The sequence below is a fragment of the Protopterus annectens genome, chromosome 9.part0 (assembly GCF_019279795.1).
Source record: "Protopterus annectens isolate FY-2018-M chromosome 9.part0, PAN1.0, whole genome shotgun sequence".
NCBI classification, from domain to species: domain Eukaryota; kingdom Metazoa; phylum Chordata; order Ceratodontiformes; family Protopteridae; genus Protopterus; species Protopterus annectens.
Window position 1 is genome coordinate 920,978,846 of NC_056743.1, and position 25,889 is coordinate 921,004,734.

The 25,889-nt window shown below is 38.2% G+C and overlaps 1 protein-coding gene across 1 annotated transcript in view; it reads left to right on the forward strand.

Moving 5' to 3' along the window:
* Positions 1 to 25,889, forward strand: part of LOC122810606 (SAP domain containing ribonucleoprotein) — a 1,802,793-nt gene that overhangs the window by 113,819 nt on the left and 1,663,085 nt on the right. Inside the window, exon 3 of the mRNA XM_044082182.1 lies at positions 6,831 to 6,965. Coding sequence (XP_043938117.1) covers positions 6,831 to 6,965 — 135 coding nt within the window. The remainder of the gene's footprint in view (positions 1 to 6,830; positions 6,966 to 25,889) is intronic.

The window sequence follows — 25,889 nt, forward strand, 5'->3', positions numbered from 1 at the left end:
ACACACTGACTTGTATCTGCACACACACACTGACTTGTATCTGCACACACACACTGACTTGTATCTGCACACACACACTGACTTGTATCTGCACACACACACTGACTTGTATCTGCACACACACACTGACTTGTATCTGCACACACACACTGACTTGTATATATTATTTCTTCATTGCCTATTTGTGGAGCTGATAATTTTAAGATCTGGATGTTTAGATGCTGTTTAAATATTAAAGCTACTCCGCCTCCTTTCTTGTTTAGCCGGTCTACTCTTAGTATGCCATAACCTGTGGGGAGTATTTGCTCACTGGTAATGTGAGGTTTTAGCCAGGTTTTTGTCAGGATGACTATATCTGGGGAGTACAAGTCTATGGTGGCATGGAGTTCATGGACTTTGTTGGATATACTTCTAATATTTAGGCTTAGTAGAAGGAAGTCACTTGGCTTTCTATTGGCTGTAATATGGGAGAAGTTGTGATTTCTAGTCTGATTATGAGGATTGGAGTTGGAGATGGTAGGGCCAGGATTGGGGTGGATATCTCCACTTAGGGCTAGTTTAGATATGCATGAGGTTATTAGTTTTCTCGGTTTTTGAATGTGTTTGTTTATAAGGGAAACTTTATGATTGTGCTCTTTGGGTAATAGGTACGGTGGGAGGGTTACTGTGTAAAGTTGTAGGGATGCTTTATGCTCGAGTAATATAGTTGGTAGAATATGTGGGGGGTGCATAGGGATGTTTCTTGAGTTGGTGGGAGGGGAGCCGAGTGAGGGTGAGACATGAGTGGTGGTGTGAGTAGTAGTAGTGGTAGTGGTTGAGTGGGGGAATGATGGAGCTTTGGTAGGATGTAAGATATGCAAGCAGAGTGCATGCTGTGAGCATAGGTAAGGTATGCTTGTACATGTTAGTTGAGGAGGTGTGATAGTAGTGGGAAGATGGAGGAGGTAGTGTTAGGTTAGTGCTGTGGTTGGCTACTGGAAGGATGGGAGGGGTTTGTGAGTGTAATAAAGGTGGGACCACTGGGGGCGGGAGGGAATAGGGGGCAGGGTGGGGAGTGAAGCGGGTAGAGACCCTGTTAGAGGGGAGAATAAGGGTGTGAGCAGGCAGTTCTTTGTACTGCTGCTAATGAGCCAAAGCAAAGACAAGTTTGTGTTTAAGAAACAATCACAATTGACCAAGGACTGCTCTGAAACTGCAAGTCATTTCTTAACCATTTGCCAGGTGGAAAAACATGATAACCTTGTATCAGTAGGCTACTGTGGTCTCAGTTTAAATTAACTGACACACAGTATTGATCAGTTATGGATACTATTTGCTAATAGAAGGGAATAAGAGAGAAAGTGGAAGATGAGTGTGTGTGTGTGTGGGGGGGGGGGGGCTGCTTACAAGCCAAAGCAAGGTGCTCTCCAGGGGAAAATGAATATTGGCTCAAACAGGTAGACAAATATTCAAAGTTAACTTTAGCTGTTTGCATACAGTTCAGATCCGGACTGCGCTTTTCTTATAAGAATGACAAAGGTGGTACCGCAGTTGAATACTTAAGAGTGGTGTTAGGTCTAGAAAAAAAGAAGAGCACAGAGAGGAGTAAGCACTTTGAGATGGTAAAGATATATTAGAAAGATTACAAAAAACAAACTGAGCAAATAGCTACTGTATATGCAGGAAAATGTCTTGAACCAACAACTAGTATATGCAGATACTGAGCCAATTGGAAACACATCAGTTAGAAAAACCTCAAGACAGTTATGCAGTCGCAGATAAAAATATAGTGAGCAGCACTCTGTCGAGGTTGTCTAATATGATTCTATCCACCAGTAACAGCACAATTATATAGAAATAATTTAGACACCAGCATGAGCTGTCTACACACAACCCAATTACATGAATAACATTAGTGAACAAGGTGCAGCTACGCAAACTAACCATACTAGTACACTAAAAACAACTTGGTGCAAACAAAATGCTAGCATGGCATAGTAACTTCCATTAATAAAGCATAAATCATTTTAGATGTCTAACAATTCAACATAAACATATACAGTGGTAAAATGTCTAACACAATTCAACATAAATAGGCATTTACAGTTGTAAAACACTTACTGGAGAGACACTGATCTCCTTCATGGGGCCTGTAGCAGAGTGGATTGTAGTTGTAAAAATGGTGCCTGCCACAGGTAATATTTATTAACTTTGGGATTGTCTTAAGGTAATAAACAGAGAAGGGGGAGGGAGAACAAGGGTGTGAGCAGGCAGTTCTTTGTACTGCTGCTAATGAGCCAAAGCAAAGACAAGTTTGTGTTTAAGAAACAATCACAATTGACCAAGGACTGCTCTGAAACTAAGTTATTTCTTAACAATTTGCCAGGTGGAAAAACAGGATAACCTTGTATCAGTAGGCTACTGTGGTCTCAGTTTAAATTAACTGACACACAGTATTGATCAGTTATGGATACTATTTGCTAATAGAAGGGAATAAGAGAGAAAGTGGAAAATGTGTGTGTGTGTGTGTGGGGGGGGGGGGGGGGGGCTGCTTACAAGCCAAAGCAGAGTGCTCTCCAGGGGAAAATGAATATTGGCTCAAACAGGTAGACACATACTCAAAGTTAACTTCAGCTGTTTGCAGACAGTTCAGATCCGGACTGCGCTTTTCTTATAAGAATGACAAAGGTGGTACCGCAGTTGAATACTTAAGAGTGGTGTTAGGTTGGAGCGACACTGAGCTCCTACATGGGGCCTGTAGCAGAGTGGATTGTAGTTTGTAGTATATTGATACACCCCAGGGATCATATTCATGGGTGGGGGTGTAAAAAGTAGCTTAACTAGATGCTATGCAGGTAATGCAGTGATAAATACAACCAGTTATACTACACAAATGTCTACTGCCCAAACAGGAAAGAAAACTAAATGGAAACTTAGATGATGTACACAAAGAAATTCATGTGAGCAAAAATTAAGAAAAAATGTAGCTTCTGTACAGCACAGAGAAAGACAATATCCCACAGTAAAAAGTACCAGCAGTGAGCAGGCATCATCTTCTGCACAGCTGTCTTTTTGAAAACATTCTGAAAACATTTCTACAAAGCACAAAACCAAGCTTAAAGACTCCCAACTATATAAAATGGGCACCACCAGTACTGTAAACTATAAAGTATTTGATGCATACATCTTTGAAAAAATGTGGAAAACTACATACTTTTTTTTCCAAAACCATTACTTGATTCCAAGAGACCATCATTTTACAAGAAATATATTAATAAGAAATGCACAGGAAGAAGGCAGAAACATATGAAAAAATATTTCAACAACTGAAAACTACTGCAATAATATGTTTTATCAGAGTGGTTGGTGAGCAAAACATACCTCCTACAGAAAAGAAAGACAGATGCAGACATTTAAAAGGTAGCAATTAAAAATACAAGGCAATGCTAAAAATGAAATACAATACTTGTCAGAGTAAACACATTACAAAGCTATGTCAGATTACGAGAACCCCAACACTAAGCAGGATGGAAACTGAAACGGACCCAGTAGACAGTACAGCTTTCGCCCAAAGACAAAATAGGCAGCCACAAGAGTACAAAAATTTATTAGAGTGAAGCGCTTTTCGTCTGCTCGACTAGCAGACTTCATCAGACAAATACATGTGCCATTAATTTTAATTTATACCTATGATGACATCATTAATAGGCAACAATGCAATTAACTTATAGCCAATAGAGCATGGTAAAAACAAAAACTAAAACAACAGCATATTCTTAGACAACTACATCCTAGTATTGATCATAAAATAACTAATTATCTAAATATTGTTATTATTAAAAATGTAAAAATAATGAAACTAAATATAAATAATAAAATAGATAGGAAATAAGTAGAAAAATACAATGAATCCAATCCCCACAGCACTAAATAAAAAACACGTAAATATTGAATAAAGACATATTGTAAAAACATAACCAACTCGCTAACAGTGAAAATATCCTAGCAAGAAACCAAAGCACTACCTTAGGAGGCTTTTTAATTTTAAAATGCTACTAATCGAGCAACTATCATTAAGGCCTGGTTGTGCATAAGCATTCAACCTGATCTGCCACTTTAATTCGGACTCCTCTAGTAGTAGTTTTAAGGGGGCACCTCTTTTCTTTTCTAGTACCTGGTCTATGACTATAAATTTAAAGGAATGGTCGCTAAATGAGACCAAATGTCGAGCTAATGCATTTTCTTCCTTTCTTTTCTTCATTGCATACTGATGCTCGTAAATTCGCTCCCTCAATTTACGTTCGGTCTTCCCTACGTAGAATCCTGGGCACTTCTGGCATTGTGCCAAATACACTACCATGCTGGTATTACAAGTTGCTCTACATCTCATATTAAAACAGAAACCATTCACACAAAATCTATTTGTTTCCTGAATGTACTTGCAATAGTTACAATTCTGGCATTTGTACATGCCTGGTGTTCTTACTGAACTAGGGTTGGAGTTTTCAAGGAGGCATTTCATGTTTTTACCTCTCCTGAAAGTTATCTCCAGATGGTCACCTAGTTTGCTCGATAAATTAGCATTATTACTAAATATAAGCCAATTTTTCCTAATAATGTCAACTACGGGGTAAATATTAGTTGAGAAAGTGAGAATTAATTTAGAGTTACTGACATTTAGTGACTCATTACCTCTAGCATTCAAACCAGGCGCTACCACAATTGGTTCCTGACTTGTAGCGTCAATCAATTTACACAATATAGGTTGATAGATTCCTCTACTCCTTTTGTCACTAACTTCTTTGACCAAGGCCTCCAATAAATCCGAAGGATATCCTCTATGTGTAAACATATTGACAAGTAGCTCACATTCATGGCTAAAATCCTCGTCTAGACTAGTAATTCTAGCGGCCCGTACTAATTGACCCTTGATTACTGATTTTTTCTGGTGGCTTGGATGACAACTGCTATAGTGCAGTAGGGAATTTGAATAAGTCCCCTTCCTATAAATCTTGGCTAAGTAAGCTTTTAAGGTGACATTTTTTGTTAACCAAACATCCAAGTAAGCTATTGCATCATTACTGAAAGTGGATGTAAAATTCAGGAAGTCAGTAGTGGAATTAAAATGTTCTAAGATAGACTTACTCTCACCCTCTCCACCTTTTAACAGGATGAAAATATCATCCAGGTAGCGTGTATAATACTTAATTTTGACTGTCATTGTGTCATTATGTAGTACATGTGAATTCTCCCATTGTGCCATGACCATGTTTGCTAGACTTGCCCCACATGGGGAGCCCATGGCCACCCCGATTTTCTGAAGGTAAAAATTGTCCCCCAACATGAAATAGTTATTGTACAAAATCATGTCCAACAAGTCTAAGACTAACGCAATTTCAGCTGTTGAAGCATTTTGCTTCTTAAGGTATATAGCTACCCAGTCAGTGGCGATGTTCAAAGGGATACATGTATATAGATCTTTTACATCGACAGTCATAAAATTACATTGATCATCAAATTCCAATTCAGATATTTTAGATAGGAATGACCACGAATCCTTGCAAATCTGATTTTCTCCTACTAGATATTTTTGCAGGATGTGATCTACTAACTTAGCACAGGTATACAAAGCACAAAACCAAGCTTAAAGACTCCCAACTATATAAAATGGGCACCACCAGTACTGTAAACTATAAAGTATTTGATGCATACATCTTTGAAAAAATGTGGAAAACTACATACTTTTTTTTCCAAAACCATTACTTGATTCCAAGAGACCATCATTTTACAAGAAATATATTAATAAGAAATGCACAGGAAGAAGGCAGAAACATATGAAAAAATATTTCAACAACTGAAAACTACTGCAATAATATGTTTTATCAGAGTGGTTGGTGAGCAAAACATACCTCCTACAGAAAAGAAAGACAGATGCAGACATTTAAAAGGTAGCAATTAAAAATACAAGGCAATGCTAAAAATGAAATACAATACTTGTCAGAGTAAACACATTACAAAGCTATGTCAGATTACGAGAACCCCAACACTAAGCAGGATGGACTTGTGAGCATAACAGGCTTGTCTAGTAGGTAGCAAAAAACAAATCACTCAGGACACCCCCATCACGTTTGTTCTAGCCATCTTTTAGCAATAGCCACTATATCACTCTTACCACTTAGAGTAAATCAAAGAATTTAGGCAAGTAGATACCCCCTCAGAACACAACAGAAATCACCAACACAGTACATTTATGGAAACAATTACTGAATTCAGCAAACTAAACCCATTCTGTACTAAAGAAACTATAACTCCACTTTTAATCAATGTATTAAGAAAGACCCCTACCCCGTTTCGCTGTTACAACGAATCCCTGACTGCAAACTGAACAAATTATCTTGCAAAGTAAAAGGAAGTCCACTCGTTCCGACCCACAGAACTTGAACTTACGAAATCAGAACCCAATAAAATCCAGTATATCAGGTCCCCCTTCTGACACAATGGTATCCAGGAAGTTGGGTCGTTAACGCCCTCTTCAGCATGTATCATAAGCTAATTGGGTCGCTGTTTTGTAAAAGAAACAACTTGTGCCATTCGCTTAGGAGTGACTAAGTCGCCCACTTTCTCAAGACTATAATTTGGAGATAGTAAGAAAGGCGTGTTTCTATTGTATGAATTGGTTGTCACTCTCAGACGGTTAACAGCACCCTAATTTCCTATGTTCTCTGTGTTATCGACAAATCTCGCGGTTAAATAAAAAGGCTGGAATAGGCGTGAGTTCCATTCATCCTGCTTAACACTGTTTTATATGCACTGTAAACATTTCATTTGCCGTTTCGTTAATAATGACGTAGTTTCGGTTTACCAATAACAATCTGTGTTCTTCATCTTCCAGTATCGCTGGTTCGTATTGGTTAACGCGTTTTCCAATAGTGGCTGGGACAAGTGAGACAGGATGGCGGGAATCTGTGGATATTCATAAACTAAAGGTACATTCATGGTCTTTAAAAGTATATGGTTAGAGGAAATATTGTGAGAGAATATGTTGTGTCTGCTCACTTAAAGGCAGATGTACTGTGTGTACAAAAATTTGGGTTATCTTTCACGTGTACTGTTAAGCTGCCATTTAAGGGCGTAGCGTCCCCAAATGGTTAAATGTGGTATTTCAAGAATTGCGTCTATGCCACTTTATTTATAAACTTAGATAATTGGCCTATTAAAAGGGACTTGTTAATTATCTATTTTAAAGCTGTAATTGAGGATTCATTTCTCGTCTTTTACATAAAATTATATGTTTGGTTTAAACCAGTAGGGCATCAATTTTGATGAAAATTACAAAAAAGGTACATAAGCAGGAGTGCAGTACAGTTTGTGTACGAACAAATGTAAAGAAAGCATAGCTTACTTATAGTACATCTCCTTATTGACACTTTGAAAGTTGATGATGGCATTGCTAATGTGTATGAAGTAACACTTTTATTGTGTTTTGTAGTACCGAGATTCACTTTGAAACAACTCCGGTAACTGTCTCACAAAGTTGAACAGGTATTTCGTAAAACTAAAAATTAATAAGAAAAAAAAGTTTGTCTGTAGACGCTAGAGACAACATATAAAACGTCGTAGCTGTCTGGTAGCACATAAGTTAAGTTGGTGGGGGAAGCGGGTTGATGCAAGACTTAACTTGGACTTTGTTACAAGTTGGCTGAATTAAGTAGTTCTATTGCTGTGTGCTATTTAATTTTCTTGTTGTATTACATATAACCGTAAAATGTTCTATGTTTACAACTTCTTTGATATGCATTAAACTTACTTTTAGTTTCACTCTTGATCCTTCCCCCCCCCCCCCCCACACACACACACACACACACACACACACACACACCCCCAGACACGCTTCTTGGAGCCTCCGCATTGGCCATCGGTATACGGTGATTGTGAGGTTCCTCTTTTCGAATTGTAGTTGTGTGATATATTGAGACACAGTTATGTAGTGGATTGGAATTTACTGAGTCACAGTTAATTGATTATTATGGAAACTCAAAAGTAGACAAGTGGACTGCTGGCCCACAACTGATACTGCGCTTAACTAAGGTTCTAGCTGCTTGTCTTTGGTAGTTCAGGTGAATAGTGAAGTCCCTTGTGCGACCCTTGTTGAGAAGAGATTTACATTTTTATAGCTTTTGGCTCGATATTGTAGGTACAGTCCAGATTTCCTGTGAAAAACCTGGACAGTTGTTTTCTATTACTTTACACAACAGTACCAGCAGCTGAAGAGTTTTGGTCCTTTTTTACATTTCTGTAAGGGGGTGCTATTTGCGGAGAGCCCATTGCACAACCCTCGGCTGAGTGCGTGTGGTGGGGTAACAAACTGGAAAATAAGTTGGGACCATGACTGATGGCTACTTGGATTTTGACCCTTCTCCTGGTTGGCTGTCGCCCGGTGATGGGAACTTAAGAGCAGATAGTCGGATGACCCCCCCCCCCGGTGGAAAAATGCAGTTTTTATGTTAAGTTACTGCGTTTGGATAGTGGTACAGATGTGCCATAGGTCATTCAGCAGCGCATCGTTGTTTAGGTTCAAGACCTGCAGTATTTTGTGTGTAGTTTCACAACATTTTTAGTCCGTATTACAGGCAGCATTAATTGTGCTACGTGCAGGGACATTTATGCACGTAGGTGATGATAATTTATAGGTGTGTGTAGATGTAGGTAAACTTGCATATAGATGCACACTTTGACGTATAGATGTTTGTGTGAGATAATGTGCGTGTATGTATAGTATTTATTTAGGGTCGAGCACTGATCAAAATGGTCTACTGGGCAGTTTTGTGTTTAGCCAAGGGATCACCCCCAACCCCCGCAAAAATGGTACTTCTACCAAAAAGGTGACATCCTGTTAGCAAACATGCATAACAGACATTTCACTGCCTCTAAGTTAGTCATGTTTGCAATATGCTTGGCTCATTTACTTAACTTTTTGCAATGCTTGGTGACCACACCACTACTAATGAATTGCTTTTAGTCCTCTACAATCTGAATCAGACTTCACTGTTAAGTGCTCATTTAATGTTTTTGCATTTATTCTACATCGTAAAGTTTAAAATTTGATATGTACTTATTTTTTTATTATCTAGTTGTATAGCATTTATTCCCAATCTAGTGGGAGTAGAGAGGAGAAGAATCTCTTCTGAGTCAGTGATTGATAAAATGGCCTGAAAGTATGATTTTCTGCTGTTGAATTTTGTTTTTATTTCTCGCCTCTGTAGGTTGGTCACTTCTGTGTGATTATGCTGATCATATTACAGCAGTGAGCTGTGCAGGGTATAGATGAAAGTATTTAGGACCTTAACTTCACCTCTAAAATTATTTTTCTTTCAGCTGTTCCCCTTTTAAAATCATTTAAATACTTGGTACCTTGTAGTTTGCTTGCAGAGAACAATTGCTTTGTGTGTTTGGACTTGGATTGTCATCTTTTTCTCAGGTAGCACCCCCCATTAAGAACAGTTCTAAATTTCATTAGCATCACTCCCTCTGAACCCCAAGGATTTGCAGCTTTCAGCTAATTCTATAGTCAGCTTGGTGGAAATGGGCATCCTGAGACAATGTAAAGATTGTCTTGTGCTTACTGACGGCCACATAGTAGTTCATCTGTTACAATGTGCGTGATAAGATAAAATTTTCTTAGAGGCAAGGCTGTCTGTTACAGCCACTACATATACCAAATCTTTTGTCAGTAAGGCATGACACCACATTATAACTACCACAAAGATTGCAGACTAAGCAGACAGGCCCACATGTGATGAGCTCTTAATGTATCTAAATTACTAAGGCTTCACAGATGGAGATACAGTTACAGGTATCTTCAGCAGTCTCACAAAAGTTCAACTCCAGCAATATCCACCATGCAACACAAATCTATAACAGTGTCTTAAATCCATAAGGTAAACCTCCACACAACCCAAACTCCTAGCAGTAGGAGATTCCATTGTGATCTAATTCGCCACTCACTAGAATGAGCAAGGAGACTGTTATGGTCAGCAGTGGTGGATTTATAATAGACTCATTCCTGTTGACTGCCCAGGTCCCATGGCTCCAGGGGGGCTCATGGCCAGTCAGGCATAGTCTGGAAATAGAGTTTCTATGTTCAGCACTAGTAACTTGTTTCAGCTGTTTTGATTTGAATATAACTCGTGTTTAACTTTTAGAATATGGGGGCTAAATGAAACTGAAGTACTTACCACTTTATACTCGCACTGCCTAGCATTTGTGCACATGTAGCATAGAACAATTGATGCCTCAGCTAGGAGCATTTTATTTAATATAAGAAATGTTTAAATAACATTTTGGAGTTTCTTTTTGGGCCTGTGCTAAAAACGGGATCCTGCCCAGTCAGACTTTCCAGGTAACTAAATGTCAGCAAATTTAAATACAAGTAGCTTAAGTGAAAGAATGACATGAAGTAACACTGCTTTGAGCAGCTGTAGTTTTCTCCTGCTTGCAGTCCCATTATTCATTGAGATGGCGGTGAGCAGGAACCTGTACATAATTAAGTGATTACTTTAGGGTATACTGGATTTCTTTCCCCAGCCCATGTCAGAGTGTAGTAATATGCATTTATCTTCAGAGCTGGATACAGCCATTTAAAACCAAAATTCCTCCAAACATAGCAGAGCATGGAAGATTTAATGGTTCTACTTCAGCAGGTACCAAATAAAATGGTTACAGTTCACTAGAAATAGGCAAGCTTGCTGCCCTAAAGAGTTGCTCGAGTAAGGAGATTTTAGAACCTCCATCAAGGAGGAGTATTAACTGCATTAACGGAGTCTATGCAGTTTAGAGAATATTTTTAATAGAGAGGGAAATTGGGGTTGAACTTGTTTACGTGACCATGGTATTTTTATTACATTAGGTTTGTGTAAGGCTGGACATTCAGCTCTGCTGTAAAGGACAACAATGGGATTATTTTATTAAATGCTAAACTTCTCTGTCCTTTTTCTCCCTATTTACTGCCCCTGCTAGGAATGAACAACAATACTGCATTTAAAATATTTTAAATCGACTGTTTCTCTCCACTAGAACAGTAACTTAATGTACAGTGGTAGTTTCACTTTCAAAAAACTTTTATCCCGCAGCAGCTCGCTGCAGTCTCCAATTCATTGACGTCATCAAGGCCAATGAATACAGGTAGTTTTCTGGCCAATTCCCTCCCCAAACTAACGTCACCACGACTGTCCTGAAAACCCATCCATGCTGTGATGTCACAGCTCCTTGGTCCTTCCCCTACCCATACAGAAAGTAAAGGCTGGAACAAGAAAACAGTACAGGAGTCAAGTCTCCTGCGGTGAGTTGTCAGTCACAGCAGGTAACTGACTCATCTCCCATTCCCCTTCACACCTAACTTCCCTAGCTGTCAAAGTGCTAAGGGTAATTTGAGCAAACTAGTACAATTTCAGACTTCACAAAAGACTGCAGTTTAGCCATTCCAAAAAGTAGCAGCAGTAAAACAACACTTTGAAAGTCTGTTCTGTGGCATTTGCATTGTTTGTGTTTTGTAGTTCTTGAATGGCATGAAGTGTTACTTAAAACTAACTGAAAGACAGCAATGTATGCATGTAAAATCAATGCAGTGACAGGAGCTTTAGGAAGAAAGAGGCCTGCGTGTTGTCATTTTTTACAGACAAGCACTGCATTGTGGGATACCTAGAGGCAGAGTAAATAATCAGAATTACTTCAAAATGCCAGACCCCATATGGTCAGCTTCAGAAATTACGTATAAAAATATTTAAAAACCTGTAAATAGTCCCAGAGTGGTGATAAAATGTAGGAAACGCCCGACCCCATGTGGTCAGCTTCAGAAATTACGTATAAAAATATTTAAAAACCTGTAAATAGTCCCAGAGTGGTGATAAAATGTAGGAAACGCCAAACCGTGATGAAATAAACATTTTTTGAGTCTGTGGGTGTGGTTCTCCTTTAAGAGGTGAAATCTGATGGCTTCTTCAAGTTTGCAGTACAATTGAATATGTATATAATTTTATTGAAACACATTTTTTTCCGCAGTTGACATAGTTCTCAAGCTTCCATCTCCAAAATGTGGAATATTACTACTCATAATGTGGTACAAATGGGCAAAATGTAGAACCCATACTTGCCACAGGATGGTGTCACTTTATACGTATTAATTCATTTAAAAAACATTTTAATATGATTCAGTATTGTTTACCACGGATATTGGTTAAACAAAATGCTTGATATTGAATGTGTAGTTAGTGGCCCATTTCAAAGTGGAACAGACTTTTTAAGACTAAATGAGGAATGTGTATTGCAGTAAGGTTCACTTGCAAGGTATGACAGTGGATGCAGTTCACTAGTATTGTTGGTGTGTGTTTTTTTTTTTTTTTTTTTTTTTTTTTTTTTTTGCAGCAAAGTGCTGCAGATGGGCAACAGGAACAATTTTTGTTTTTTCTTTTGCTTTACCATGGTCATACACTGCAAGGTTAGTATATTTGTTTGAAGGGAAAGTGAGGGGATGAATCCTCCATATATGGGGATACAGTGGGTGTTCTTGCAATCAAAATCCTTTTGTCTTTATTTTCTTTGGTTTTGAATGGTGCAGGATTTTTACACAGATTTTCTTAAAGGAGAATTGATTTTCCTACATAACACCACTTTTGGATTATATATACAAATTTTTAAATCTAATCCCAGAGCCTTCCCACACGGGGTCCAGTGTCTTGATTTTAGTCTTATCTCTAGTACCCCACATTGTAGTGTTTGGGTTTAAAATATTACATCATAGCCCCTAAGCTCCCATCAAGCCACTGACTTTTTATGTGTGTTTTATTGTATACCCCTGCATTCTTGCAGTCCTTGGACCCCCCCCCCCCTAAACACTTTCCCTTAGTGACTGTCAAAGTGGCAAATTTGAGCCGTTTGCTGCTGTGATCAGTAGCTCTCAGCAGGAGAAAATTAATGTGCTGAGAATACTGTTGTGTGACTTATCCCGGTTTGTCTTTTAAGTAGTTATTGAAAACCAAGAAATAGTAATTTAAATCTGAGTGACTGAAAGGAATGGTAAATCTGAATAAAAGAAAGCAGCATATATGTAGATACACATGTAAAGTCAATGCATTGATAGGTGCTATGATGTAATATTTAAAGCCAAACACTGCATTGTGGGGTACCTGGAGATGGACTAAAAAATCAAGATGCCTGACCCCATGTGGGCAGACTCTGGAATTGCATTTAAAAATGTATAAAGGTATAGCGCGAGTCCACAAGTAATGTTAAAATGTAGAAAACATAAAGCATGTTTATTTCATTTCAGTGTATGGGCACAGTTCTCCTTTAATGATGCATTGTTTTTCTTTTATCAGATAATTTGATGGTTAAGCAGTCATTGTGTTGTCATGGATCCTTTTAATTATTGTCTTCCACACTTAATTTCGTGAAGTTGCTTTGGTTCAGACAGGCAATGTTAAGAGGCTGCTGGTCTGTACAGAATATGTAGTGAAGCCCTCCATTGCATTTCAGGAAGGTTTGTCAGACAATTAGCTTATGTTATGTGTGGTAGTAGGGGGTTAAGTCAGCTCTATAATTAACTTCTGTTTAGGATAATTTAGTCATCCGGTCCAAATCTGTAACAAGGTCTTGCAATACTATTTATTTGTTGAAGGGCCAGATATCTGCTATGACCCTGAGAGGTGGTCAGAGTAATATTCAAAGTACTCTTGACTGCAATTGCTGCCATTTCAGATGCCAACTATGAGGATGTGTATGACTTTTGTTTACAGAAAATTGTTTTTTAGTATGTACTTTATACGGGAATTCTGTCGTTGGGCTTATTAGTAAATTTATACACATGTACTGAAGACTTAAAGCTGGAGCTTTTGTTGGGTCATTTTTACAGTATTGTCCTGGGACATATCCCATACTTAAAATTTTGTTTTCTGAAAATGTCTTTTTACAATGTTTGTAATTCTTTAATTTGGTGAGGGGATGAGATGAAAAGAAATCGGAAACAAGATAGAAGGGTGGCAATTGTGAGATTGCACTAAGACTTCATAACAATTTGATTTTTAATCGGTTAATGGTATGATTTTTGTTCCACAAAGATGCTGCATAGACTGATATGCTGAAATTTAGTGATGTGCCTATTGCTGTCTGTATACTTGTCCTGACACTAACTCTGAAGTCTCTCTAATTTTGCTGCATACTTCCTAAAATTGAAAATGTTGTTTTTGAAGAAGTGTTTGACTAAAGTCAAAAATTGATGATCCTCAAATACTGATTCATTACAGTTCTGGATCTTTTCACAAATGTAAATTTATAGTTTCCTTTTCTAGCAAATTGCTAAGATGCATGTATCAGTATTTTAAAGAAATATCCCTAATATGAATTATTGTTTTATTATTTGCTTTATCTTTAATTCTGGAGTTAAAAGGTTGATTAGCCGTGATCTTGACAGCAAATTTTAGTCCAATAGCAGTTATATATTCAGTTTCATGGAACTAAACGTGTTATGACCTTCAGAAAACTGAGTACACCCAGAACACGTTAGTGGTACCTGGTCATTTCCACAGTATGCCATATACTGCAAAGAATGCCAGTAGTATGAACTACCCTTATATTTACTGGCTATCACATCTTGGGAGAAAAACTTCTTTCTCCGAACTCTACTGACCTTGGAGTTGAATGCATTTGTCACTGTGGTGGGTGAAGGGAGAGCAACACACCTCTCAACTGTCCGGATTTCTGCCTCTCACTTGTGGTCTGTTCCTTATAAAAATTTGTGGTTTTCTGGAAAAAAATAACCGAGGACTGAAGTCATATGACAGACATGAGTTTCAGCATTCACACCCTTAGGTTTTACATAGGTCTGCATTTTCTTGTTCTAGCAACTTTTCATGTTTTGTAAGAACAGTATTTCAAAACTGCACCTACTTTTTTGGGCCTCTGTCCATACCTCCTGTGCTAAGAGGTTGAGCAGTATGGAGAGTAATCAAAGGTATTTGCCACCGGAACTTTCTTTTGTAGAAGAAATGGTGCATACTTATAGAAAAACTGTTGTTGAGGAGTTCTCTGCTAATGGACTACTATGGGACGTAAGTGCATTCTCATTCTGAAATGGCAACTGTGGTCTGCTGTAATGTGAGGCAAGGTGGTTCTTTTTTCAGCTGGATGTTGACATTCAATGAGTGGCTAATTCATGAATCAGGAGTACTTTGCTGTGGGGCTGGTCGTCAAGCGTGTGCTTGTGTGAAACTGAGCAGAATACCTTATGGCTCAGTCTTATTTTATAATTTTTGTTATTACAGTTGGATATCTAAGATGGATACGCAGATAAAATTGCTATGATTACATGCCTGTATACAGAGTGACTTTATGTGGATGAAATATGACTGACTACTGTTTATTTAATTTTTCTGGGCTTGCTTTGTAGGACTAAGTGATTTTTGAGTGACCCAGGTTGGGGAAGGAATCCTTTACTGTTGAAGGGAGTACAGGTTTTGTGTAACCATTTCAAAATGCATTGTGGCCATTTATCAGAATTTGATATGTAACATATAACTAGTGAAGGGGTTATAACTGTTGGGTGAGGTGGATGCAGGCTTTGGATAAAAACTACTTGCCCTCGTGTTTGTGCATCTTTAAGCATTCTGGCTTTAGAGAGGACTAGTATGAGTTTGAAGTAAGTTAATTCTCTGGCTGCTTTTTGCATGACAGAAAGTTGACTCTATCCCTGAAGTCACAGAATGTATTTCTCATAATTGGTGTTTTCTGGCAAACCTCTGAACTGCAGTCACTAAATAATAAAAGGCATTTGAATTTCAGACTTCATATCATTCAGAAAATGGAAGCCAATCAAACATTACTCTTCTAGCAACTTTCTGAGTATACAAGACTGTATTTAAAAACTTCTCCTGAGTTTGCCCATTTGTCCGGCTTTATCCCCAGTTCTTGTGCTGAGTACTTGAGAGGTTTATTTGTGGCAGTGAGATGGAAGTAACTGCTGGGTGGGAATGGGAGCTGTTTTTTTGGCTCATTTTAAACAGCTGCATTGGACGCAAGTCATGAGTTTCCATCAAAATCCCTCTTTTGGGGAACATGTGCATGCCTGTCAGGTGTGCCCTGTGACATAAAGTACTGGATCCTCAGAGCTGACCAGTTCTTATTCCTCTACATAGGCAGTTTGGATCCGTGTCTTGTGGTTGTTAATGTTCTGTGTTCTCATGCCTGAGCATATTTCCATCAGATTACTAGGTAAGGTCCAGAAAGGTATTGTCTGTATTGTGTTGGGAAAGAGTCCAACATTGACAGCTGCCACATTTCAAAGAAATTCAACTTGGCTACTTGACGCCAAAGGAGGGAAGAATTGCCTGTCCAGTCTGCCAGAGATGATGGGAGGTTTAGAGCTCATGTGGTGACCATCTGAAGGGTCCTTCGTGCAGCCTCCTGCATGTGTTATAAAAAAAAAAAAAAAAAAAAAAAAAAAAAAAAAATGCTGCTAAGGTAAGCATTTAGAAGCAGGGTTTAATTCTAATCCTGCTGACGAACAAGTCTGGTATTCATCTGTCCCTATTGCACTTCAGTTGATGAGGGTCTCCCTTGACTAATGAGGGCTATTGCTTCCCAATACAAAGTCTTTTAAAGACTTCACTCCCTACAGGCACACTCTCTCTCTAGCCTTGAATGCATCATTGCAGAGACCTGGTTGAAGACTATTGAGAGCATCCCATCAATGCAAATCTTTAATTCCTACTATGTGTTCAAGTCCACTGCATTAGATGAAGGCACTAAAGGCATCAGTCACTAAAAAAATACTCTGTGGTGGTACCCAGTTTAAAAAAAAAAAAAAAAAAAAGTGCTCTCCAAATGTTAAAACACTCTTGCTAAACTTAATAGGAAACTCTACCTTAAGGTGTTCTGCAATTTAAAGCAGAATATGCTGGAGTGATAGCTGCGTTACACAGAGAATACCACTTCTATAGAATTGTCGCCTCTACACACAAAGCAAAGGCTATACTTTTACTCTGTTCCAAGTGTAATCTAGATGAATGCATGAAGAAACTGCAAGTTCATTTCTGGGTTAGCACCCTTATCCCTTAATTGATGGGATATCATGTAAATGTCTGCCTTGCTGTGGTTATTCATACTTGAAATACAAAGGGTTCTGGGTTCATTGTACTACCACTAGTAGGTCTGATAAACCTCTAGGAATGCATTGCTAGGCTTCTGAAGATCCTTGTGTGCAAATAGATTAAAAATGCACGATTTACTACTGGTGTGAACCTGCTTTTTTATCTTTAAGCCATTCTGTGATTCCTGTTTTGGTACTTCTTAAATGTTGTGGTGGAACTGGAGCCTATCCTGGCAAGCCAGGGACAAAAAGTAGGGACTAGTACTGGATGAGATAGCAGTGTTATGCAGGACAAGCTTGCTCATGTGCATGGTGATGTAGCAACATCAGCTCTTCAGTCATTATCAAGTAATGCCTATTGAGATTTTTATTTTTCCTTTCTGGGTGCAATTAGCACGCTGAAAATGTTTCTAGTTTTCTGTAATGCATCTGGTGACTTAATGTTTACCGGTACAGCAGAGCCCCAGTGATTCCTTGGCCTGTAGTAGTGATGATATTTGCATAGAAAGGATTACTTTTTTTCACACCAAAGAGGGTATGCTTGTGGTGTAATTGTTTTAAACGTGGTGAATTCAGTATAATTTCAAATGTTGGGTCTGAGTTTAGAATCTGCCTTGACAAAATGAATAGATCCAAAGTTGCTTGTTATGTTCTCATTTCATGAGATTCACCCATTATATTTTGGTACTAGTATTCAATGGACAAGAGCTCCCTTTTTGCCAAATAATCCCTATAACCAGATGTCTGCTGCCTGAATTGTTTGGATGCACAGTAATTCGTAGAGATGACAGATTGTCTTGGCATATGCGTTTATGTAACATTCAGATTAGAATTATGAATACTTTTGTGTTAGTAAATGATGCATTTTAGTTTTTTTTTTTTTTTTTTTTTTTACTCTCCATAGTAAACCTCTTCAAAAATTATTACTGAAACAGTCATTGCCAGTGAGTAAACAGTCCTATACATAGTTTATCAATTAAAAGACTCTTGGTTGCAGTAAATCTCTCCAGTCAATGTAGGTGGCAGTTCATTGTCATTAGCAACGAGTAAACAGTGGGATGTACTTTTTTGATAAATTTAGTAACTTGTATGATCGGTGTAAAAGTACATTTTGCTTCCAGTAGACTGCTTTTGATGAAATTTCTTAACTCCTCATACTTTCTACCATTGCAGGGGTGATTTCAGCAGATTCCGTTATGGTGGCAGAAGACAATTTACATAATTTAAAAGGTGTTTGCTTATGAATTGTGTGATAATTTTAAACCTACATTAAAAGAAAACCATTTTTTCATGGACATACAGGGATGGAGAATGTAATTTATTATCCGTCCAATATTACATAAATTGCTGAATTCTTGCTTTCCCTTAAACCTCACATATCCTTCTCCTAAAAATATTTCTGCACATATTGTTTGCACAGTTTCCATTATTTCTATATTATTGGCTCCTTCCATTTTCTAAAGATGCATCTTGCAGTTGTTTTATCTATTTTATAATGTTCAGTACTTCAAATACAGTAGGTTTAGATGTGGATTTCCATTTTCTAGTAATTTGCTTTTTTGGCAGCCAACCAAATCAAACTTTATATTGCATGCATTAGGCAATTAGGATCCTGTCCTAGCTCAAAAAAAAATTCATAGGCTTTGTTACAGCCATATGTTCGCCCAATGTTGTTCACACAGTACTCCGTGGGGAATTTTTTGCAATCTGCCACACATTTACACTCCTCAAAAGCATGTTTAACTTCCCAATCACACCTCCAGCATTTTCTATGTACCTGAGGAAAAATTATATAAAGCTTTGCTTGTGGCATAAAACTACCTATTCAAACACTTGCAAGCAAATGTCCTAAATCTTCTGGACTTTGTTGCACACTTGGGAGCCATACAATATATCCTCCCATTGTTCTGTTGTAAATTGCTTTTCTATTCTTTTCTGATATCTTCTGATCATGCAGTATTTTATATAACCTACTAATTATCCTTTCTGTTTATTTTTAACAGCCATTTCTGTTTTAGATTTGATTAAAACCCCCGCCAGAGCAGGTCTTTCTCTTTAGAATCCCCTATCCTTTTCCGGTACTCCAGTATCAATTTCTGGTAGGAAAGCTAGTCTCTAGCCTGTAGTCCAAACATTGCGTTATCCTCATCCCACTCTGTTACCTTTCCCCCTCTAGTTGTTTGCTCCCAGTACCTTGGTTCCTTTGACATTTTTCTTTTGGTTTAGTTCTTACATTACTTTTCTTATGAATATAATATACTGTGTGGTGGTGGTTCTCCTTAAGGATCTGCATCCCAAATCACACTTTTTATTTCTTGACCCCCCCCCCCCCCCCACATAATCATCCCTTTCCATTTTAAATTTATACCCTTCCACTTGTGTTTCATGTATATATGAACCTTAACTGTGTGGCTGTAAATTACCCCTTCAAATAGGGTAATCCTAAACCACCTTGTCCAATTTATCCCACTTGACTTATCCTCTTCCCCCTCCGAGATGAATTCCTTCAACAATTTTTATTAATTATTTAATTATTGCCCACAACCTCTCCTCTGGTTGATTTTAATTTTTATGTTCAGTTCAGGCATACTATTTAAAGACTTACAAAAACAGTGAAAATGTTTTATCTTCCTGTCTATATCCATAAACAGTAGCTTCTAGGTTCTTATTTTTTGTTTCATCTTTTCAGTCTTTTCCCACATATCCTTACCTGCCATAATACAAGCCTTCTAAATCTATACTACTAAATAATTTGCCTTAAAGTCTCTCCATAAATATGGGTATTACCAAACCAGTATGTGTGTGTGGGTATATAATTTACAGTTTTAGCCTTTGTTTTATGTCCATTAATTTTATAACTCTCATAATATTCCACAGCACTGAGATGTCCTTTTCTGGATTTATCAGGTAAAAGTAATATCTGCAAATAAAGCCAACTTTTCTGGATTACCATACCAGTTATATCCTTGCATTTCTGAGTCCTTTCTTTTCTTTGCCAGTGGCTCTAAAGCAAATAAGAGAAAGGGTCTAAACACAACTCATTCATGAAGGCCCCTCGCACTTTACTTCTTGCCTCCGATCCTCCCAATTAATCTTCTTTATTGCATCAAGAAATACAAATGTTTCCATTGCTGTACTCGTACAATCTCAGCTTACTCTGAAAAGTTTTTCTTGTGATCAATATCCCCATGCACAGTGGTATTTTTTTACATTCTGCTTCCTTCTGTGTGGAGTCTGCATGTCCTCCCTACGGTCGAGTGGCCTCCGAAAGATATGCGTGAATGGGCGTGCCTTCACTAAAAGTTGGGCATCGAGCTGGAAACTCGGCACCATAAAAATCAAATGCCAATCATTAGCGGACCAGAGTTCCGCTGTGGTGACCCCTAACCGGGAAAAGGCCAACTGCTTCCCTCTGGATCATCATTGTTCTAACAATGTAGATGTTTGCATCTCACTTCCACAAAACCACATTGCTCTATACATGTCAATTTTTCTTTACCGCTTTGTTCCCTCTTAACTTCCAAACTTCTTCAAGGACACCATCTGTTCCTGGAGACTTTCTGGACGATGGTTATTTTATCTCCTCCCATCTTAAGCTGTTAGTAGTAGAGACTCCTCTGCCTCTAACGTTGACATAATTAAATGTTTCATAAATATTTCCATTTGTGCTCTTTCATGATTTTTCATATTTCTCTTGTGTTATGCAAATTTTTCATTTAAATTATTAAAAAATGTCTCAAATCTCTGCAGGGTCTCTGGTTAATTTTCTTGTTTTTTTGGCTCCATAAGTTTGTCAACAACCCTTTCTACTTTCCATTGCTTTAAGTTGTGCTAAAAGGTTTTGTGCTGTGGAGCTATCAAAAAATAATTGCTTAACAGCAGTCCTTTTAAACATTGTCCAGATACTCCCTTATTTTGCCTTTAGCACTCTGCATTTGCACCTCTTGTTTTTAGAGATTCCTGTTTTTCTTAAATACATTTGCCATGTCTGCCCCTTTAATTCCTGTTGCTACCTGACCATAAGTAATTACATGTTTACACGTGTTGTCATGAAGAGTCTTCATGTTCTTGCAGAGTGAGTTTACACAGAGTCTGTGCTGGTTCATTGCCGAATGGTCTATTCTAGACATGGGTTTTCTCTGTTAGGCAACTACAAGAAAAGTACAGGGAGCAGAACAAACCTATGTATATTGCCTTCATTGATCTGACCAAGACATTTGACTTCCATCAGTAGGAAAGGTCTGTTTTTGTGATTCTGGCAAAGACCGGCTCTCCTCCAACACTGCTTAGCATTATCAAGGCCTTCATGAAGGCATTAAGAGGACAATCCTGTCTTGATCCAGTGATGCAGGGATGTGCTGCAACATTGTTTGCTATCAACTTTTCACTTCTGATGAAATTTGCTTTCAGAACTGCTACAGAGTATCTTTCTCTGAACTAGAATGGATGGCAAACTGTCAAGGCTTAGATCGAAGACCAGGGTGCTTAGGAAGCTTCTAAGGGCATTCTTGTTGGCTGATGATGCAGCTATTGTGGCTGTCACTCGGCAAGAATTTCTGTCACTCGTGGCTCGTTTTGCCGATGCATGTATAGAATTTGGCCCCACAGTCAGTTTAAAGACCACCCAGCTAATGGGCCAAAATGTGGGCAATGAGCCATCAGTCAGGGTTAGTGACTATGCCTGGAGGTCATCCATGAGTTCATGTACCTAGGCTGTATGGTTTTCTCACTTGATGGTGAGATCATGTGCATTAGAAAAGCCGCCACAGTGTTTGCCAGGCTGAAGAAGGTATGGGCTAATGTCACTGTGTACACCAAGTTTACACAGCCTGTGTTTTGAGGACATTACTGTATGCTAGTGAAGTCTGCATGCAAAACAGGAGCAGCAGCTCAATGTATTCCATATGTGCTGCCTTAGGTGTGTACTTGGGGATTTTGTCCTGCCATGAGATACCAACAGCAGTGTTTGAGAGGATGGTACCATCTCCATGTTCACCTTCCTGAACAGAGACGTATGCGCTGATTGGGTCATATCTCATGTTTATTGTATGTCCGAATGCTGAAAGACCTCTCCTTCTTCCTTTTTTTTTTTTTTTTTTTTTTTCTTTTTTTTGTGGAGATGGACTTTGGAAACGGGCCAAAAGGGTGCCCCAAATTGTGCTAAAAGGACACATGCGTGACCTCAGTGCTGTCTCCATCAGCTTGAACACCTGGTAATCTCACCTCAGACAAGTATACCTGGAAATGGGTAGTGAAGGAAGCTCTCACTATGTGTGAAAGTACCTTGATAAGGAGAGTAAAGGATGAGCCCTCTGAAAGATCAGTGTCTCTGATACCAGACTGACATCTGCCTACTGCTGCTCAGAATATGGAAGGACTTCCACTCTTGGAATGTATAGCTGCAGGTGACTCTGCTCGAATCAGTTCAGCAAAGGAGCAAATCTATGATCCTTTGGAATTAAAGGATGATTATTCGAACTTTATCATATCTCTTATTTCTACCCAATTTTTAAACTGATTTTCATTTTATCCCAATCAGTAGTATAACTTCTGAAGAGATTTCCATCTTCCCTAATTCTGGAATTTCTTCTACTCATTCCCTAAGTTCCTGTTTTTAAACACGAAGGTGGGAAAGAGTCAAGTTTTTATTGGTGCTTGATATGAAATAATTAGTGGATTTGTGTTGAAGCTTTCAATTAAATGCAAATGTTCCTGTGAAAAATAGTTTAGCCCAGTTGTTGTACATTGAGGAGGAGTAATATGTAAATACTGTCAGAATTCTTCCTTCTGAATTCCCATCTTCCATACCAAATATGTTCCTTAATTTCTCAGAAATCTAACTTTGGTTATAATTTCCTTTTTAGGTTCCCCCAAATTCGTCTTCACTATTGTAAATAAACTTCCAGTCCCACCTCTTGGTATTACCTGCTTAAAGCCGATTTATTTATCCCAAAATGTTCTTAAGCTCTAATAAGTTTTTTGGTGGAGTATAAATACATGCCAGCATAAACTTCTCTCCCTGGCCAAAAGCCCCTTGGCTGCCGCAAATCTACCATTCTTATTTATATTTATTTATTTTTCACCTTCTGTTGCTGTTGGAGCCCTTCTAGCAAATAATATAATTTCTCTCCTTTTTTGTACATGATATTCTGATGAATATCCATTTAGAAATAATTTTTGTCAAAATTCACATTCATTTCTTTCTAAATGGTTTTTCTTACTGCATTGCTATCTGCATTATGCATTTCTTAGTGTAATTCAATGCTGTTTCCTTTTTGGTTATACCTTTAAGGCCATTTTATATTCAAAAATATAAAAAGTTGTTATCTATTATATTAGTGGACCGGAGTTCCAATGTGGTGCCCCATAACCGGGAAAAGCTGAAAGATGCAACAACATACATGACAGTTTTTTTTTTTAATGTGCATTTCCAGCTTGTGTTGCATACACACATTTGGCAAGTTGATCTTCTTTTACACAGTTTATTCTCTCCATTTGAACATATGCCTCATTTTTTCCAAGCCTTTTTGTTTTAATAAAAGCCCTAAACATTTTGCACCTTCCCTTGACTTAGAACAAACACACACAACAATGTACATGTGAATTTTCACCCGTGCTAAAACACATAGTACAACTTGTGCACAGACTTGCACTGATTGGTTTCTGTCTTGTTTCAATTCTCCTCCCAGATTTGAAAAACTTATTTGTATGCCCTCGGGGAAAACATTACCTTTTAGCTTTAAGGGCAAAGTGCACTGGCTGTCTTTACATAGGGAGGCGGCTGTTATTCATTTTCCATAGCAGCCTCCCTACTTAAAGATAGCCAGTGAAGTTGCTATTTACTAACCATAATTTTCAAAGTATATACTTCAATGAACTGCTTCATGCAGTGGTGGTGCGGCGTTGTCGCCTCACAGTAAGACGCTGTCCGGTTCGACTCTCCGCTAGAGCGTCTTCTGCGTGGAGACATGCGTGAATGGGCGTATCTTCGTTGAAGGTTGTGTGTCAGGGCTGGCAATTCGGTCCGCTAATGATTGGCAGTTGATTTTTACGTGCCGAAGTTCCACTGTGGTGACCCCTAACCGGGAAAAGCCGAAAGACAGAACAACATACTTCAATAAACTGCTTGCCATTGTAGCTTTAAATTTTTGCATGTCCCTCAGCAGTGAATGCTCAGAACTCTCAAGATTAATTGCTTGTGCCTGCAGACTGCTCATCTCTAGATGGAAATGTACTCTGCAATGAATCTTAATTTCCCTTGGAACAGACTACACAGCTGCGGAGTTCTTGATTCCCACTGAACATTTGCTAATGGAAAGAAAAATTAGGTAATATTTTGCAGTTATAAGAAACTTGGCATTTTTCATGGCTTTCATTATTTTGTCGTCTTCTGTTTGCTTACAAAATTACTTGTTTATAGCATAAACCAAAGGCATTACTCTAGATACTCACCCTTGTAAAAATAAGAGGAAGTCTTAGTTCTATGTATAATACAGTTGGTGCAACTTTGCACCCCCACCTCAACCCTGGCATCCCAAGATCACCGCATATTAACATTAAACTTGCTTTAATTCAAACTGCCTTCTATTGTAAGAAATATAGGCTTCAAAGTACAGCAAAAAATGCACTCCTTTACTTTTGCCTTACATATGTACAGCAGTCGCTGAAAAAACTCCTCCCCAACGTTTAGAATTGAAACTGCTTTACAATAAAAAACATGCATTTTATATTCTGAAATGTTTAATACAAATAGTAAGAATAACAATTATTTTATTTAGTTACCCCCCTTAGTCTCCTAAATATTAATGACCTGAAGTGTTGTAAATGCTTTACAATCTGCCCACAAGTATAACAAAGTCGGCAAACGTCCAGTATTTTTGCAAAACCATATTGCACATATGTGATTGATGCTTTACTTTTTATAGTCTCCCATTTATTGATTTATTTTCAGGGTTGCTAGACAACTTTTTCCTGTTCATTTGTCCCTCCCAGCACTAGACTCTGTTTCAAATCCAAAGTACTCCTAATTCTTTTAGTCAACTCAACTCCTAAATTTTTTTTTTTGTCTCAAGCATTTTCATATGGAAGTGGTAGACTTGCTGCACTCGTGGGCCATTTTAAGCCTTGTCAATTTCCCTTTTTGTGCTCCAATTGGCCTATCCCATTTGGTTAGAGATTGGCGTTACTTATAACATGGTCAATAATTTTGTATGTTACCCTTAATGAGAAAAACTGGGCTCATACTGTAGATTAATTTAGGGAACCCATGCATGGGATAAAGCATTTAGGAGCTGCCACTGGTCATTAGTAGTACAGGGTTAAGTTTTGGGTTAAATCTTCTGTTTCTATTCAATAGATCCAATTTGAGCTTAAATGTGGACAGGGAGGAACTTTGTTTTATATGAATGTATGAATGAGGAGTCTGTTCCAGAGTGGTTGCGTCCTCTGCAACATATACCTGTCTCAAAACCGTTCTGTTGATTTCTAGAGTTTTAGATCTCTAGCCCAAGTATTTGATACAGTTTGACTTGCTGATGTGTAGTAAATCCATTGATATTGGATTGGAGGATGTCTTGTATGCCAGCATCACCTTTTAGCTTCTGTGGGATACTGAGTATAGTGACAGGGCTTTGGGTTGATCCATGTAGGACATGTTTAGGCCGTGTGTCCTTTTTAGTAAGATGTCTGTGGGTACTCAATTTGTTGCGTGTCTGACTAGATACGTGCCAAAGAGGGCATTATATTTAGCGACTGGCCTAATGATGGCCAAGTA